The following is a 17,551-nucleotide window of genomic DNA, read 5'->3' as shown; positions in this document are numbered from 1 at the left end:
TTCCTAAACTCCAAGCCTTCTTCAAACACAGAAGCTAAATCAGCCCAACATAGGTGGTAACTCTTAGGTATCATAGGATGATGGAAAAGCTCATGGTCTACTATCTAATGCACTTAAGTTAGCTCAGGGATTTCTTCTCTAAACCAAGCACAAAAGCTAAAGTACAGCAATTAATTAGAATAACATAGCTTTGGTTTAGATCTAGAATGTCCCCCCAAAAGTTTCATGTGTTCAGAGGTGGGGCTTTGGAAGGTGACTAGGTCACTATGCTGCTGTGCTCGCCAGTGGACTGAACCCGTGCACGATGAGTTCACAGCTAACAGTGCTGAGTGAGGGAGGCAGGGCCTGTCAGGGGGAAATGTGTCCCAAGTGTCTGCCTCTACCGGGTATATCACTCTCCCCAGCTCCCTTCTTCTCTGTGCTTCCTGGCTGCCACAAAGTGAGCAGTTTTCTTCCACCATGCCCTCTACTATGACATTCTTGTCTTAAAACCAGATGACCATGAGGCCCCTGAGAAGTGCCAAATTAACCCTCTCCTCTTTTAAGTTATGAGTGTCAGGTATTTTGTCCCAGCAACAGGAAAGCTGACACAAATGAGAAATTTCTTGCTAAGTTAAAAAAAAAAAAATTATTTTCTCTTAGGAGACAGACCTGTTACCAAAGCCTTGTTCCCAGTGATACTGTTTTAGCTCCATGAAGGCAGAATGAGGTTGACAGGTATACTTGCCTCAAACACACACACACACACACCTTCAAAATCATCTGATAAACAACAGCATACAGCATATCACTAACATTTCAGTGTTGTGATTTAATGCTTTCATAAGAGAGGAGATGGATGGAAGATTAGGACATTTCTAAAGACTGAAGACTATAACCACATTATAGTTTCATATTAAAAGTGGGGCATCATGGTAGGGATATAGCTTGGCGGCACAGTGCCTGCCTGGCAAGTGTGAGGTCATGAGTTCGATTTTCAGTACCAAAAAACAATGGGGCATTTGAGATTGAGTATTTAAAAGACCAAAACTGGTGGCTAGGGCTGGGGATTCAGCTCAGTAGCATAAGCACCTATCTGGCAAGCACAAGGTCATGGGTTTGATCCTTGGAACCAAAAAGAAAAAAGAAACTGGGGGTTAAGGGTATAGCTCTATAGTAGAATACTTGTCTAATATGCGTGACATCCTAGGTTTGATCCTCTGCACCACAAAACGAAGTAAGAGACAGCCAAAACCATCAAACTTTTCTACTATATAGTTCTAATACTGTAAAGATGCCACCATCAATTGGGGGTGAGGGCGGTACAGGCATTGAACCCAGGGTCTGTACTGTGCTACATTATCAGTCTTTCACTTCAAAACAGGGTCTTGCTAGGTCACTACACTGTCCCAGACAAATGACTAGAAATACTTTGCAAATGCAATCATGTTAAAATTTACTTTGCTCACCTGTTTTCTTGAAAACGTTTGATTCCTTTGAACACACCTGTTTTAAGAAAATTTATAAAATATTTAGAAATCCAGTCAAATTATAATTCCCTCCCCACTTCTTTCCTTTTGATAAAGAAACATGTTTTTCCCAGAAAGCTCTAGAGTCAGTCATATCTTACAGAAATTCTACCAAGCACTAAGAGAAAAGATAGTGTTGTTTTTATCCTGCTCCAGAGCCCAGCAGGAGAGCTAAAGCTGCCAAATACCTTTTATCTCATATTCATACCAACTAACCAGTCTCAATATCAGTGGGGAAATAGCAAATAAAATAATAGAAAAAAATTTTTCCTTATGCTGGGGCACACACCCAGCGCCTTTAACATGCTAAGCAGGGCTCTACCACTAACATACATCTGAGTCCTTTAAATGAAAAGTTATAAGCAGCAAATCAATAAAACTACTTTGTTTCAGGAATGCAAAAGTAATTCAACAGTAGAAAAGTAATTCAACAGATATAAGGTCAATAATTTTACCTATTTACATTAGTAGTAATTCTTTTAAAACATTCGTATGAACTGGATAACCCTTTTTCTTTTCTTCTCTTCTCTTCTTCCCTCCAACCCCCTTGAGACAGGCTTTCACTAAGTAGTTAAGGCTGGTCTTGAATTCACTATTAAGAGCAGTCTAGCTTTGAACTCAACTTGCTGGAAGCACTAAAGCATGGGCGTGCCATTTTGCCCAGTGGTTTTTGTTTTTGTTTTGTTTATTGAAACAGTGTCACTATATTGCCAACACTGGCAAATTTATGCATTCAAAAGAGTTTCCTGACTCATTCTCCTAAGAGAGAATGAGTTCATTTCTTTTCCTTTTTTTTTTTTTTTTTTTTTTTTTTGTCTTTTTGATACAAGATCTTGCTATGCAGTTTAGGCCTGTCTTCAACTCACTTTGTAGTTCAGGCAGGCCTCAAACTCACAAAAATCCTCTTGCCTCAGCCTACCAAGGGCTGGGATTATAGGCATGTACCACCATGCCCAGATGACATTTTCTTATTAACACCAAAACTCAAAATCTGAAAGCCAACATTCCAATTAATAAGTGTATTTCTATTACAGCTGGGAATAAGAAAAGGATATATACCATTGGTAACACATTTTAACACTGTTTTGGAGCTATATTAGCCAATACGATTAGAAAAGAAAAAGAAATTGGAACTATAACAAGTAGAATTATCAAAATTATATTTGCTGATTATATGGCTGTTTACCGATAAACCCCAAGAGAACCAACTAAAACATTACTGTGTTCACAATGAAGGAATTCAGAAAACTCTCTTGAGCTCAATGGTAAGAGCAACAAAAAAGATAAAATTCTTAAGGACAACCTAAAAATAAATGAAAGCAGAACGAAAAATAAAGTTGAAAGACCTGGAACCAAATGGAAAGACACACTGTGTCGTATTATAATTATAATGTCAGGGCTGGGGGTTTAGCTCAGCAGCATAAGCACCTGCCTTGTAAGCACACAGCCATGAGTTTGTTCCCTGGTACCAATAAAAAAAAAAAAAAAAAAGAAGCAGCAAAATAAATACATAAATAAATAAATATAATTATGTCAATTTTCCCTAAATTGATCTATGAAATTAATGTAATTCTAATGCAAATACTAGGAGAATTTTTGAAAAGACCTACACAAGGTAATTCACCCAGATCAACATGATGCTTTTAGCTACCATCACAGAGAAGGAAAGGTTTCCCGATTAACATCCACCAGTTTTCGCTCGGAGATGGTTGAAAGGGACAGTCCCACACTGGCCTTAACTGCATTACTTACAATGAAACATGCCAAAACTACCTTCCCATATATAAAGGTTAAACAATGAAAGAACAAAGGGAAGCAAATCTGCTGCAGCACAGCTGTCTCACTACACCTATATTCTTACCTCAGAGGTATACTGTTGCAGATCATTTGTCGCAATGAGTAAACTTTTTTTGGCAGGAGGAATGTGGTCACTTTTATCAAGCCTGCAGTGAAACCTCTTCCTAGATACAAGCTGCAAATTAGCAGTAGGCTTTTCAGAATCATCTCTTCCAGAATTAGATAAACATACAGCAGCTTCACCAGCTGAAGTTACTGGTAAGGTCATACTGCACAGAAAAGGAATACAGAGAACACCAGTGAATCAGAACCTCTATAATCAGGTTAAAGACTAATGAAAATTTCAATGAAGCTAAAAAGGTCCAAACTAACAAATTCAAGGCAAGGGCTATAAATATGCAAGTTTTCTGTTATATTTACAGCTTAATTTGCAGCCAGGCTTGGTGGCACATGCCTGCAATCCTGGCTCTCAGATAGCTGAGGCAAGAGGACTACTGTGAGTTTGAGGCCAGCTTGAATTACATAGTGAGACCCTGCATCAAAAAAACAAAACTAAAACAAACAAATACAACTCAATTTGCATAATATTTAATTAAACCTGAATTATGTATTATTTCTCTTGCTGTAAAGTTAAACTTTTAATCTAAAGTGTCCTTTAGACATTTTAGATGCTAAATTATAGTTTTTGAAATAAAATGTCAAACAAGTGCTATACAAAAGTATATTTTACATTTAAATGGTGTCTTTATCAGATACAAAATGAACCACATTATAATTCTTCTCCCAGTCTGTAATAATCTTATTAGTAATAATAAGATCTCTGTGAATACCAAGGAGGTCAGCAAATGGCTTATTCAGTCAATACAGTTTGATTCATAAAGTGTCCCCTTTTTTTTCTTAGTAAAAACAAGTTTCCATTCATTACCTAATGTCACCCTTTTCTTCAGAATTACCAGATTTGACCAGGATAGGTGCGGGCAGCACAGGGTTTGGCGTTAACTGTACAGCAGCATCAGTGAATTCTTCCACGGCACTGGCTGGGATTTCCACCAAAGTTAGAATGAATGCCTGCTCATCCTCTCCGTCCTGATGTACATCTGCAAACAGATTCACTGCACATTTGAAAGTTAGTAATGAAATGCTCAACTGTAAAACAAAAAAATCATTGTTTCATTTCTAAAAATAAAGTCTAACACTTTATCATCAAGACTAAAAATTTTACCCTTCCCCTCATCATAGTTTATCTTTTCTTTTGAATAGGGAAAAGGAAGAAAAAAATATATATACATGTATACACAAGATAGTTACCCAGTTAGTTTTTCTTAGTTCACTGGAAAAAAAAGTTTTGTACTAAGATAGTTTCCACAAAGATATCATGCCTGTATCTTACACTCTGAATAATAGACAACAATACACAATGTATTAATTATTGTAACTGTCCTATTAACCTGCTTTGAAACTGTTTCATAGTTATTTTTATCTTTTCTCTTTAAAATAAAATTTAAGAGTTGGGGATATAGTTCAGCAGCACAGCGGCTGCATGACAAACGTGAGGTACAGAGTCCAATTCCAAAAAAAAATATATATATATATATATATATATATATATATATATATGTAACTTGAAAAGACTAAAAAAACTTAAATTACACCTAAACCCCCAAAATAATTTCATAAAGGGTAAAGAAAATATACTATGGGGAGGATTTGTAATTCTGAACAATAAAACTGATATACAAAATACTTCAAGTGTGTTTTTGGCTTAAGGGAACCTCAGTTTTAAAAAAAGCTTATTTTTCCAGTTAAATGCAAAGATTGTATTATTAGGTTCTATGAGACTTCACTGAATCAGATGGTCGTACCTGTTGGATCTTGAGTGTTGGTTATATTCTCCTGTTGCACTTCTGGAATACTAGCTCGCATGCACTGCCATAAAAAAGAAAAATGAAAAAATGAAGTTTAATAAATCTTAGTTTTGAAGTTTCCTGACAATCTTATATAGTAAACACTCAAAACTCAATGGTTTATCTTAAACATTTAAATTTCTTGAGCATTTCTAAAGATTTTAGTTGTCAATAACTTCAACCTTTTTAAAATTTTGAGATAAATTCACTAAATTGCCCAAGCTGGGCTCTGACTTCCTGCTTCAGCCTTCTGAGTACCTGGGTGTGTACCAACCACTATGCATGGTGATATGATTTCTGAGCTGACAAGAGAGATTCAAAACCTTTACTATTCTCTTTACTCCTATCACTTCTGCCTGTACTGTGAGCAGATGATATCTCAATGGTACAAACTTCTCTCTTTACCTCCACTGTGGTTTCTACCAATCTATCTTCATAAAACTAACAGCCAGGCATGGTGGTACAAGCCTGTATTTCCAGCGTTCTTGGGACTTGAAGCACGGGCAGTTTATCAACTTAGCAAGACTATCTCAAAAAAAAAAAAAAAAAAAAAAACTAAAGTGGAGGAGGTGGCACTAGGAAAATAGCTCAGTATGAAGGTCCGAAATTCAATCCCAAAGACCACAATAAAATAAATAAAACCTATTAACACTGTTTCCCACAAAGCAAAATTTATGGTAATTCTCTAATGCTTATAATTTTAACTTTCATTTTGCAAACAACAATTCAGGGAAGACTCATCAATGGATACCAAAACAACTGGGTAACTGGTTGCTGGGACTCACTGGACAATTTACTAACACAAAGTGGAAAAGACATCCTTATAATGGAGAGATCTGGCAGGCACTATTCTAGCCAAATGCCAAGTCAACAACAGCAATAATGGAACAAGCTGACATTGCATGTCTTGTGATGCATTAGAAAAAACACATCGCCTATGTAGTAATCTTGTCCAAAAACTAAAGGCAATAAGGAGCCAGTTTAAAAAAAAAAAACACAAACTGTGGACCAGAATAGGCTTGCCTAAAATGTCAAGTTTACAAACAGAAAAAAGTAAGAACTTACCTAGATTAAAGGGAGTAAAAATACATGAAAACTAAATACCAGGTGATACTTCCAATTGGGTCCCAAGTTTTTTTTAAATTAGGATATAATGGACATGATTGGAGCAGCTGAGGAAACCTGAATGGAAACTGTGTTCTAAATAATATTAGTGAACAAATGCTAAATGCTATGGTAAATCTTAAGGTGAAAAAAGGGCTATTACTTCTTGGAAAAAAAACAATCTTGCCCTTATTAACAAAGGAGTATTTAGGAGGTTCATTCTGCAACTTTCAAATGGTTTTTCTAAGAATCCATCCACCCACCCATCCATCAATCCGTTCATCCATCAAGTCAGAGGGCAAGGTAGAAAACAAATGAGACTTAGTGTTAACACTTACTTAACAAATCCAAAGAAAAAATACGGAAGAGTCCTTTGTACAACTGATTCTTTGAAATTATTTCAAAAGTTAGAACACTGGGGTTCGAGGTCTCATAACTTTGGACACTATCAGACTCCTTAGCAAGTATTAAAAATCTTTGTATTGTCTGTCTGGAAGCCACTTTTTTTCTTCTTTTGTGTTTTTGGGCTTGTTCGTTGGTTTGTTTTTGTGGTACTGAGGACTGACCCCAGGAATACTCCACATCCCCAGTCCCATTCCCTCTTCTTTTCCTGTTTTGAGACGTGGTCTCACTAACTTGTCTAGACAGGACTTGAACTTGCTACTCACCAGCCACTCAAAGTGCTGGGATGGATTACAGTTTTGGCCTGGTTTACAGGCCATCTTTCTGACTTCATCTCTAATCCTTTTTCTCATTTACATTCCACTCATAACAATACCCAATCTCAAACATGTGCTGCTTCACACCTGTTTTTTCGTATTTGTTTCCCTTTAATCCACTCATTTATACTTGTTCTTTAAAGGATGTTCTCACTCAGTAAACCTCTTTTTTTTTTTTTCTTTAAACCATGCTACGTATCTTTAATTAAGCACTGAGTGTTCTCCATCATGTCACCTATAGACCATTTCACCAACTGCTCTGTTTGGCCGCCAGCCTCTAATCTCTCTCTTCAGCAATTATGACATGAGTTCCTTTTCCTGTGGAAGAAAAACCCATGGCTTGCTGTCTTTGTCAGTAAAGAAAATCTTGGAGAGCCACATGGCAAAGCTGTTGCCATGGCATGTTTTACATAAACCACATCAAAAGAGCCAGGATGTTTCTCTCTGTTGCCAATCTTTCCCAAGTTAGCAACTCTGGTCACCATACACAGGTTACCAGTGTCTAACCTGATGGAATCAGTGATCTTGCTGGACACCAATCACTCTGGAAGGTATTATTCACCAAGGTAAGGTAGTCATGGCAGTGAATGGTGCGGGCATCATGGGTACCAAGACGAGGGGTATCTCTGGTAGTCACAAAGATCTTTCTCACCTTGCTCAACTTATACTTGACTTGCTCAGGTGTAATACAATGAACAGCAAAACAACCCTTCCAAGTTGTAGACATATGGAAATGCTGTCCTGTCTTGTGAACGCTAGTGACACCCATAAAGCCAGCAGAGAAGGCTTACACTGTTCAGACTTTGCCATTGATTTTAATGAAGCATTGCATACAAATCTTGACTTCACCCCCAGAAGGCTAATAAGTCTGTTCCTTAGGAAGATGGTGAGAGATGGACAATCTCTCAATTTGTGGAGACCAATGGATAAATGAAGAGCAAACACATCAGTCAATTTATCCAGCACCCAATTCTTGGGCGATGTCATTCACTTTAGATGTTTCTTGGAACCACAAGCCATGGCTGAGTTCTCATCAACTTCACTGTTTTCCCTCCTGGTGCAAAGCTCCTAGCATGGCACTTCTCCACCCTGCTGCTTCATGGGCCCAGGGAACTCTTTAAAGAGAATATTAATGCTTAGGCCTTATTCCCAAAGATTAATTAATCTGAGAGGAGGCAACTACTACAGAGTCTTGTCTAAATCTCTCTGTATCACCTGTCAAACTGAATTTAAGAATTCATTTACTCTCCATCTCTCACAAGTTATATCCCACTGCTTTGAAGGGTTAAGACATGCATACCATTCTGAGTATAAAACAAATTCTCTGCATATAAAATAATTCTTTAGAGCCAGGCATGATGGTGTACATCTGAAATCCCAGCACTTACAAGGCTAAGGCAGGAGGATCATCGCAAGTTTGAAGCCAGCCTGGGCTACACAGTGAGTTCAAGGTCAACTTGAGCCACAAGGCAAGACCATGTCTCAAAAACACCCTCCTGGGTGTCTTCCCAAAAGAATTAAAAGCATCACACCACAGCAATCTATGCTTACCCATGTTTATACTGCCACAGTTTGTAGACCGAAATGCCCATAAACTGGTAAATGAAGATGTGGGGGTTTTTTAATACTATTCTACCATAAAGAAGGACACATTCAAGACATTTCCAGGAAATGGATGCGCCTTGAGACCATACTCGTAAGTGGAACAAATCAGACACATGTGAAAATACTACATTGTTTCTCTGGTGTGAAAAACCAAAAGTGTAACTAAGGAGCAAAATGTGAAACGGTATTGTGAAACAGGAAGAAAATGTTCAAACGGGAAGGGGAACAAGGGAAGAGAGAGGGTGAAAAGAAAGAAGGGAAAAAACTTTTTTAAAAAGTGAGAGATAAGAAGGAAAGCATAAAAACAAAGCTTTTTTGTTTTTAAACAAAAACATGGGAAGGGGAGGAGGGGCAAAAGGGAAAGTAGGGGTATGGGAGGTAAAATAAGTTATACCATGTACAGGTACAAATTCTCTGATGAATGTGATCATTATGTATATCTAAAATGTGCCAATAAAATCTAATTGAAGAAAAACTTGCTTTTGAAAGATTTTACAATAAAATTGGATAACAGTTTTTTTAACTCTATGTTCCAGACACTAAAGACGTATTTAATTAAAATTCAATTGCAATACACATTGTTGAAAAAGGTAAGGCTACAGGGGGATGGGGTTGTGACTGTTAGGAGCTGATGTGAGAGAAAGGCAAGTATCAAAGGGCACTGGCGATTGCTCTGATGAACAGTTCATGTACTGGCTACAAGACTCTATTTGTAAAAGCTTATAGAATGGCACACTTGTCTAACAGGCACAAAGCTCTGAATTAGATCCCCAATACCAAAAAGTAAAAAACTAAAATAAAATGAATGTATGTGTGAGCATATATACACCTAAGACAGGGGGTAAAGTTTAGCACATGAAAATTATACTTTAAAGTTTTGTTTTAGTGGGAAGACACACCTGCTAACCCTTGTGACAGTCTACATTCTTTTACCTCTGGTGCATGAAGAGTGGGCCTGCTGTCTCCTTTAGCATCCTTTATCAAGGGTTCTTCAACAGAATTCTCACCGAGACTGGAAACAAGTGTGGGGGGCCCTGCCTCAGAGGGAAAAATGGGAGCAACTGGCAACATCTGAACCTCTTGAGAGCTCTCTTCTTGATCCTCATTTCTAAAACAGAGTATTATTATTAGTATTTTATCTGAAATCAAGCTAACAACTGTGGAAGTACTTTTAGAGCTAGGTGCATCAGAGATTACCTAACTTAATGGTTTTGAGCTTATAAAATATATTCAATTCAGTGAAATTCTTTTTTTTAATCAAATTCTTACAGGCAGAGCCTACAACTACAGGTGAGTCCCAGGGTCTTCCTTTCCGTTCTTACCTTTTGGCTGGGCTTCCTTCCTGTGAAATACTGGTCACTCTGATATCCTGCGCACATGCCAACTGGTTCTGCTCCTGACTCTCTGCTGTCATGACTAGTCCAGGGGTCTTACATTCCACTTCTATTGCTTTGGAAGCACTGTTCTCAGTTTCTTAAATAAAAAACATACTTAAGATGTATTTAAAAATAATACCACTAAAATCTCCGTATTACAAACACATTCCAAAAAAGAAACACATTCCCTCTTACAACAGACAGCAATGCAATGACGCCTCCAAACTTCCCTAAATCCAAAACCCAATGTATTCACAACAGACTGTAACTCTCGACACTGAGATATTCCAACAGTGAAACAGATGACTAATGAATTGTGCACACAACATATTTCAGTTCTGGCTTCTCTAGCAACTATACCCCTACTTTGTGGTAATAGTAGTAATAATAAAAATTCACATCTACAAGAACATTAGAGGTAAATACACAAAGGTTTTGGGAAAGGAGCTGTAAACCAAACAATAACATCACAAAGGGGAAGGAAAGATTTTTTATAAAGAAGTTGAACCTTCAGACAAGAGCTTCCTGATGCTGTTCAAGGGACAACAATAATCAACATGCAGTATCTGCATACAGTACCACAGTCACTGCTGGATGAAAGGGATCCTAGAAACCAGGACAGGCAAAATGGGAATGCTGATGCTCACTATGCTGATATAAGCATGGGTGTAATTCATGCTGACAGCATGCTGTCTGCATAGCTTTCCCTGCCCTTACTATTACCATAGGGCTCTCGGCAGGAAGGCAGAGTGGAAAAGAATGCAGGACTAAAGAGATTTATGTAACTATATAGGCAGGTCATTTTTAAAAATGATAGCAAGTGCCACAGAGAAGGTCTGGTTTGAGATGTGGTCCCTTGGTTGAGTACTTGCTTTGTATGATTGAGCACCCTGGATTCAATGCCAAACACTACAAGATAAAAACAAAAACAAAACACGAATGGCCAGGTGTGGTGGCACACTTCTGTAATCTTAGCACTTGAGAGGCTGAGGTAGGAGGGCCACTGCAAGCCAAGGCCAACCTGGGCAAAAAATGAGTTCAAGGCCAGCCTGAACTACATAGCAAAACCCTATCTTAAAAAAAAAAACAACTGAAGGTGCTAAAGCATTATGATTTGTTTTTTTTTCTGGTGCTGAGGACTAAATCCAGGACCCTGAACTATATTCCTAACCATAAAACATCAATCTCAATAAAAAGATGAATCAATTAAAACAAAAAGATATTTTTCTAAAGAAGATGTACAAATGAGCATCAATTCAAGAGATATTTTTCTAAAGAAGATGCAGAAATGAGCATATGACAAGATATACTTTAAAGAATACAAATCAAAACCACAATGACCTGGGCACAGTGATACACACCTATAATCCCAGCTACTCGGGAAGCTGAGGCAGGAGGATCAGTAATTGGAGGCCAGGCTGAGCAATTTAGTGAGAATCTGTTTCAAAATAAAAAGTAAACAAAAAGAGCAGGCACCTGGGATGTAGCTCAATGATAGGATGGATACTCTTGGGTTTGATCTGTAGTACCACAGATATGAACAGTAAAAGAAAAAGTTCCATCACAGGGGTCAGGGATTTAGCACAGCCAGAGTAAGCACATGCCTGGCAAGCACTAGGTCACGAGTTTGGTACCAGGTATCCCTGGTACCAAAGAAAAAAGTTTCACAACAGTGAAATTCACCTTTACACCAAGACAGCTCTAAAGGAAAAGGTAAGGAAAAAGAAAAAAAAAATATCTGCAAAGTTTTAGAGAAACTGAAACTCAAGATTGCTAGTAAAAACATAAAATAGAGCCCAATATTCCTTTATTGTGTTAGTGGGGGATGAGACCCAGGGGCACTTAGCAGTGGCTACTCTGCCTCTCCCATTTCTCTCCTTTTCTCCTTTCTTCTCTCTTCCCCATTCTTGTAGCAGAGTCTTGCTAGGCTTTCAGATACAACCTAACCTTGTGATCTCCTAACATTTCTTTTTAAAATATTCTGTTTGGCACATAAAAACAAAAGAGACGTTTGTTTTGTGGAAGTCAGATTTAAAACATTTAACAGCCCCTCGATAAGATACGCAATGTAGCTCTGTGGCAGAGCACTTAGCCTGCTCGAGGCAATGGGTTGATGCAAAACACTCCCACAAAAGAAGGTTAAAACTGCCATATGACCAAGCAATTCAACCTGTAGGTATAAGTTCCAGAGAAATGAAAACATATGCCACACAAAAATGTATACATAAACATTATATAAGGGGGTGGATCTTAAACCTAGGGCCTTCACACTGAGCTACATCCTCATCCCTTTTTTTTAAGACAGGGTCTTGATATGATGCTACATTTCCCAGATGCACTCAAAAAATCTCCTGCCTCAACCTCCAAGTGCTGAGGGGTAGAGGCATGCACCATCGTATAACAACTTACATGAATGTTCTGAACAACATTATTCACTATAGCAACAGTTAAAAACATCTCCAATGTGCTCACTAGTATAAAAATATAACCAAAATGGAATACTTGACAATAAAACAAAGTATCTGGGACATGTTTTAGGATGAACCATTAAAGCATTATGCTAAGTAGGAAAAGACAAGCTCAAGGTATGTTGTAGCATTCTACGTACTTAAAACGTTCACCCTAACACCTCTATGGACAGTGAGTCAGTGATTGCTTAGGGTTAAAAGAAAACAGAGTGATAATGGGATGGCAACACGAGTTGAAACAATAACCACTACTGAACTACACTCCCTAAATGGATGGATTAGATGTATGTGGACTGTACAATAAATCTGGTAGATAGACAGATAGATAGATAGGCAGGCAGGCAAGCAGATAATCTGCATTGAGAATAGGGCAGTACAGAGAACTGAAAACAGGGCCTTCACACTGAACAGGGCTACATTCCCAACCTCCTCTATTTTTATTTTGAGGAGGGTCTCGCCAAGTCATCAAGTTGCCTGGGATGGGCTCAAAGTTGGATTCCTCTGACCTCAGGCTCCCAGAGTCCTGAGGTTACAGGTGTGTATCATGCCTAACATAAAACGTGTATCTTCATTGTGTACAACATGTTTTGAACTACATAGTAGTACCTTGGCATTTTTGTTTTTATTTTGTTTTTTTGAGACTGGGTCTTTCTCTGTAAGCCAGGCTATTCTTAAACTCTCAGGCTGGCCTCAAACTCACAGTCATCTTCCCATCTCAGCCTCTCTAATGCTGAAATTACAGATGTACACCACCACTGCCAGCTATGCACATTTTATTCATTGATTCTGGGAGGCATGATGAGCACCAAAAACAACGAATACCAAACAACTTATGTTGGCTGGAAAGGGTAAAATGTATGAGAAAAGGGACTCTAACAGGTTCCTGCTTCTGCAGCAAGTACCAAACAAGCACTAAGTGCCAGGGCAAAAAACATCACATTAAAATGCACCCCAATTCCATGAGTTTCACAGCAGTACCAAAGTATGACTGTACACGCACTACAGAATAACTACATCTAGCTAAATTAACAAATGCATTAACTCAAGAGTTAGCATTTTTATGATAAGAGCACATAATATCTCTTCTTTTTACATTTAAAGAATACTGTACAATGTATTACCATGAATTATGGTTACCAGGCTGTGCAATTATGAAGCTGATACTGAACATATGTACACTACAGTGTATACATCTACTTGTTCTTCCTAAAGGAAACATACATGTATAAACGTGTTTATATAAATGTGGGTGTGTGTGTGGTGTATGTACATACACACCATCATTTAGATGTTTACACATACATAAAATGTTTTGGGAAATATACAATAAAAATAAAAAGGGCTAGAAATACATGACTGAATGCAGAGGCCCTAATTTTAATCCTCAGATAATAACAAAACAACAAAAGACCATTAATAGTGGTTTCTGACAATAAGTGAGAGGAGACAAGGGTGGCTAGGACAAGTAAAAGGAGTTTGTAATTTCCTATCTTTTGGGAACTAACCTACTGTTTCCACAGGTATTGCATACACACACTTTTCTAAGAGATGTGCTTGAGTATTCAAGTATATACACATACCAGCATATACACATTAAAATATAGCAAATATAGCAAACACTCCAATCACTGAAATCGTTGGATTTATGAAAACTTATTTTACAGCTTATTTTACACTTTTGTGTATCTCAAACTTTCTAAAATTAAAAATAATTTTAACAACTAAATGCTCCTTTGAAATGGCAAGACAATTTCATGTGCCAAAGTAATTTTATAATTTCTAAGAGATCAACAAAGTTTACCTTTTTGACTTTCCCCTTCTTCCCTTTCAGATAAACTAGAAACTTCCTGAAGAGCATCAACCCTGCTGGTCACTAAAGCGTCAAGATTCAGCTCAGGCCTGGTGAATGTACTTTTTATTTGCAAATCACTCTCCACTTTAGAAGCTATACTCCTAGAAGTGAAGAAATAAGAGAAATTTAGAGATAAGCAAAAATTCTCTCTTTCTAACATTGACACATTCAGTCTATCCCTGGGCTACCAATCATGGGCCACATTCATGTTCATTTCTTTGCCACTTAGCTACACAACCAGCCCCAAGGAGTTTTAGTTTACTTTGTTTTTCCCTCAGTACTGGAGACTAAACCCAACGCCACTACACTAAGCTATATCACCAGTGCTTTTATTTTTTATTTTGAGACAGAGGATCACTAAACCACTAAACTGCCGAAGCTGGGTTCTCCTGCTCTAGCATCCCTGCATGCACCACCATGCTCAGTTAAGTACTGCTTAATACTAAAATAAACTAATATAAAAAACTTTTTCAAAAATAAAATAACCACTAGGGCTGAGGATACAGCTCAATGACACAGTGCCTGCCTGGCAAGCATGAGGTTGTAAGTTGTACTCTTGGTTATCAAAAAATAAATTAAAGTAACTAATACTTTTAGTAAAATACTTCTTGAAATTCTAGACCATATTTATGAAACAGTACATTTATATAAATCGATTTTATTAAAGCTTCAAAGACTTACAAAAACAGTGTACAATGGTACCTCAGCTCACATAATTCTCTCCAAGATTCTGGTCACAAACCAAACTGGACAAGAACAAAATCAAATTTCCCCTTAAGGTCAAAACTGAACCTAACCACTGAATTTGATCCAGTTATCGTCCAACTCAGGTTGAAACCAGAATCATGGAAGAATCAAATTCATGAACCAAGGTACCACTGTATAACTTTAATAGGCAAATCATTAATCCATTATGATCTAAATCCTTAATTTAATATGTAAGAAGTCTGCTTTGCCAATTTTAAACTAACATTAAAAATAGTCAAATTTACAGACTAAAGAGATGGGACTTAAGTATATTAATTGAATACTAAAACCTGGTTTAAAAAATAAACTAAATGCATGAATACATAAAATAAAACCTGGTTGATGTGCTCTCCACTGCTTTCTCCTTTAAATCAACTTCTTCTTTAGTATTCTGTTCCTCTGATACACTCTCCTTTTCTTCAGATGCAGATGTATTAATGACAGATGAAGAAAGCTCCTGACATTCATGAACAATTTTATGACTTAAATTATCTGGGCTAAAACAAATATGACTTTTATCCTTTGAATGATCATCAGGAAATATACATACTCCTACTGCAAAAAAAATAGGAAATTAAAATTGAGGCAATATGAATAGAAATCCAAATAAAATGCATTCTTCAACATTCAATAAATGTAACATCCTGTATGTTCCTTTTTTGGCTGCAAAGTTTACTACTATTTATGAATTCATATTTCATGTCTTGAAGTTGGCCTGTAATGAGCTTGATTTTTAAGACTAAAACATCATTCTATCATAAGTAAAAATTAAGCTGAGCATAATGGAACATGCCTTGTAATCTCAGCATTCTGGGAAACTGAGGCAAGTTCAAGTCCAGCCTGAGCAATTTAGCAAGACCCTGTTTCAAAATACAAAACAAACAAACAAACAAACAAAATGGCAGGAGATGTAGATCAGGACAAAGGCCCTGGGTTTCTTTCCCCATACCAAAAGAAGAAACATAAAAAGCAAAAATAAGTCCCTTTGTTATTTACAGAAACTAACTACTTAACTCTAGATTTCAAGATAGGCCTGCCTCCAATTACTAATTTTTAAAACTTGCACTTTATTTTCTAGAGATCTACGATGGCCTTCACTCTGATAAACACTAAGAAAGCAGCAACTACACAATGCAAATCAGAGACCTTCTTGATATGCATGGTCACGAGTTTAAAAGTCTTTATCAATGAAGGCTGGGCATGTGGCTGAGATGGGCAGGACACCTGCCTAGCATGTGTGAGGATGAGGTCCTGGGTTCAATCCTTAGCACTGTGCCAAAAATAAAGCTCTAACAACTAAAATGATGATAGAATGACAGGTCAGTTATTACCAGTCAACTGTACAACTAGCATTACTCAACTAATGTAGTTAACAATAAGAATCACAGCTTCTAACTCAGTCAAATATATTAAAAGTCCAGGCAGCCACATCTTTTTTGGCTGTGTCCTCACTATCAAAATAGGACACTTATTCAATGGCCTCTAATAGTCTCTCATAGAGTATCTGCCATCTAATCTCAAGACTATTTCAAACAGCAGCAACTCCTTTGCTAAACACACACATAAAATGATCAATGATCAATTAACCACTGATGTTTATGATAAAGTAGGAAAGTCGCTCGATCAACTATTCCATAAATATAAATTGTTCTTAATAAACCATGTTTACTATCTCAAAATGGTTGCAGCTACATCTATGGGAATTTTTTTTTTTTTTTTTTTGTCTTTTTTTCATTCTTATCGGTACCAGGGATCGAACTCATGACTGCCTGCTTCCATGGCAGGTACTTATGCCGCTGAGCTAAATCCCCAGCCCCTGGTTGCGGGTACATCTAACAGGGCTAAAATAATGAGTGAATCATGCACAAATATTACGTCTTCTAGAAAAACAACAGTTGTAGGAGACAACTCCAGTGACTCACTTTGAATGCAAAACTATTACTGTGACTTTATTTGGAGACTCATTTCCTTATACCGATATGTAAAAAGCTGGCTAGTGTAATTTTTTTCTCTTTAATTGGCTCTAAGCATTACAAATAAGGCTAGCCAATGTGTTAGTATGTAATCTCTAAAACCAACAGACAGTCCTGTTCCCTTGCACAGTGTTCTCTGTACATGGTATGTACAGGGTATGAGCATGAGAGAAGTTAGAGCCAATAGGAATGTCAACTGGGTATGAGCCTCAAGGTAAAGAGGCTATGTATGACTCCCCAGGGCATAAGAGTTTGCATATCAGAAACTAAAGCAACAGCCTCCCAAAACAATTTCATTGCTACCTTAATTAGATTATATAAATTGATCCTTCTGCATATCTTTATCTCTGCAATTTACAGAGATCCATTCTTGCACTTGGCTAGCCAGCTCAAGTTACTCACATAATTCCCACCATCCTCACTGTCACTAACTCCTGAGCCACCCCCCTTCTTCACAAGATAATAAATTCTGGAAGAGGCCTAGGATCAAGGCCTTTG

At 37.4% G+C, this 17,551-nt stretch overlaps 1 protein-coding gene and 1 pseudogene across 10 annotated transcripts in view; both read right to left on the bottom strand.

Moving 5' to 3' along the window:
- Bdp1 (B double prime 1, subunit of RNA polymerase III transcription initiation factor IIIB) overlaps positions 1-17,551 on the bottom strand; it is a 134,905-nt gene that overhangs the window by 17,767 nt on the left and 99,587 nt on the right. For 5 of the 10 annotated variants that reach the window (XM_063258326.1, XM_063258324.1, XM_063258322.1 and 2 more), the window contains 8 exons: positions 15,416-15,635; positions 14,283-14,434; positions 9,960-10,110; positions 9,571-9,745; positions 5,168-5,231; positions 4,231-4,417; positions 3,370-3,574; positions 1,449-1,485 (listed from right to left, as the gene is read on the bottom strand). In XM_063258326.1, the coding sequence (XP_063114396.1) occupies positions 1,449-1,485; positions 3,370-3,574; positions 4,231-4,417; positions 5,168-5,231; positions 9,571-9,745; positions 9,960-10,110; positions 14,283-14,434; positions 15,416-15,635 (1,191 nt within the window). Of the gene's footprint in view, positions 1-1,448; positions 1,486-3,369; positions 3,575-4,230; positions 4,418-5,167; positions 5,232-9,536; positions 9,746-9,959; positions 10,111-14,282; positions 14,435-15,415; positions 15,636-17,551 lie in introns of those variants that run through there. The other 5 variants (XM_063258323.1, XR_010050552.1, XR_010050553.1 and 2 more) reach the window with 5 other exon arrangements.
- Positions 6,253-9,529, bottom strand: LOC111757206 (small ribosomal subunit protein eS4-like; annotated as a pseudogene).

The sequence above is a fragment of the Cavia porcellus genome, unplaced genomic scaffold, assembly GCF_034190915.1.
Source record: "Cavia porcellus strain 051 isolate PalLab524CR breed Dunkin Hartley unplaced genomic scaffold, mCavPor4.1 scaffold_11, whole genome shotgun sequence".
In the NCBI taxonomy this organism is placed as follows: Eukaryota; Metazoa; Chordata; class Mammalia; order Rodentia; family Caviidae; genus Cavia; species Cavia porcellus.
Note: the sequence above shows the minus strand (reverse complement) of the source record. Positions and strands in the feature narration are given on the sequence as shown.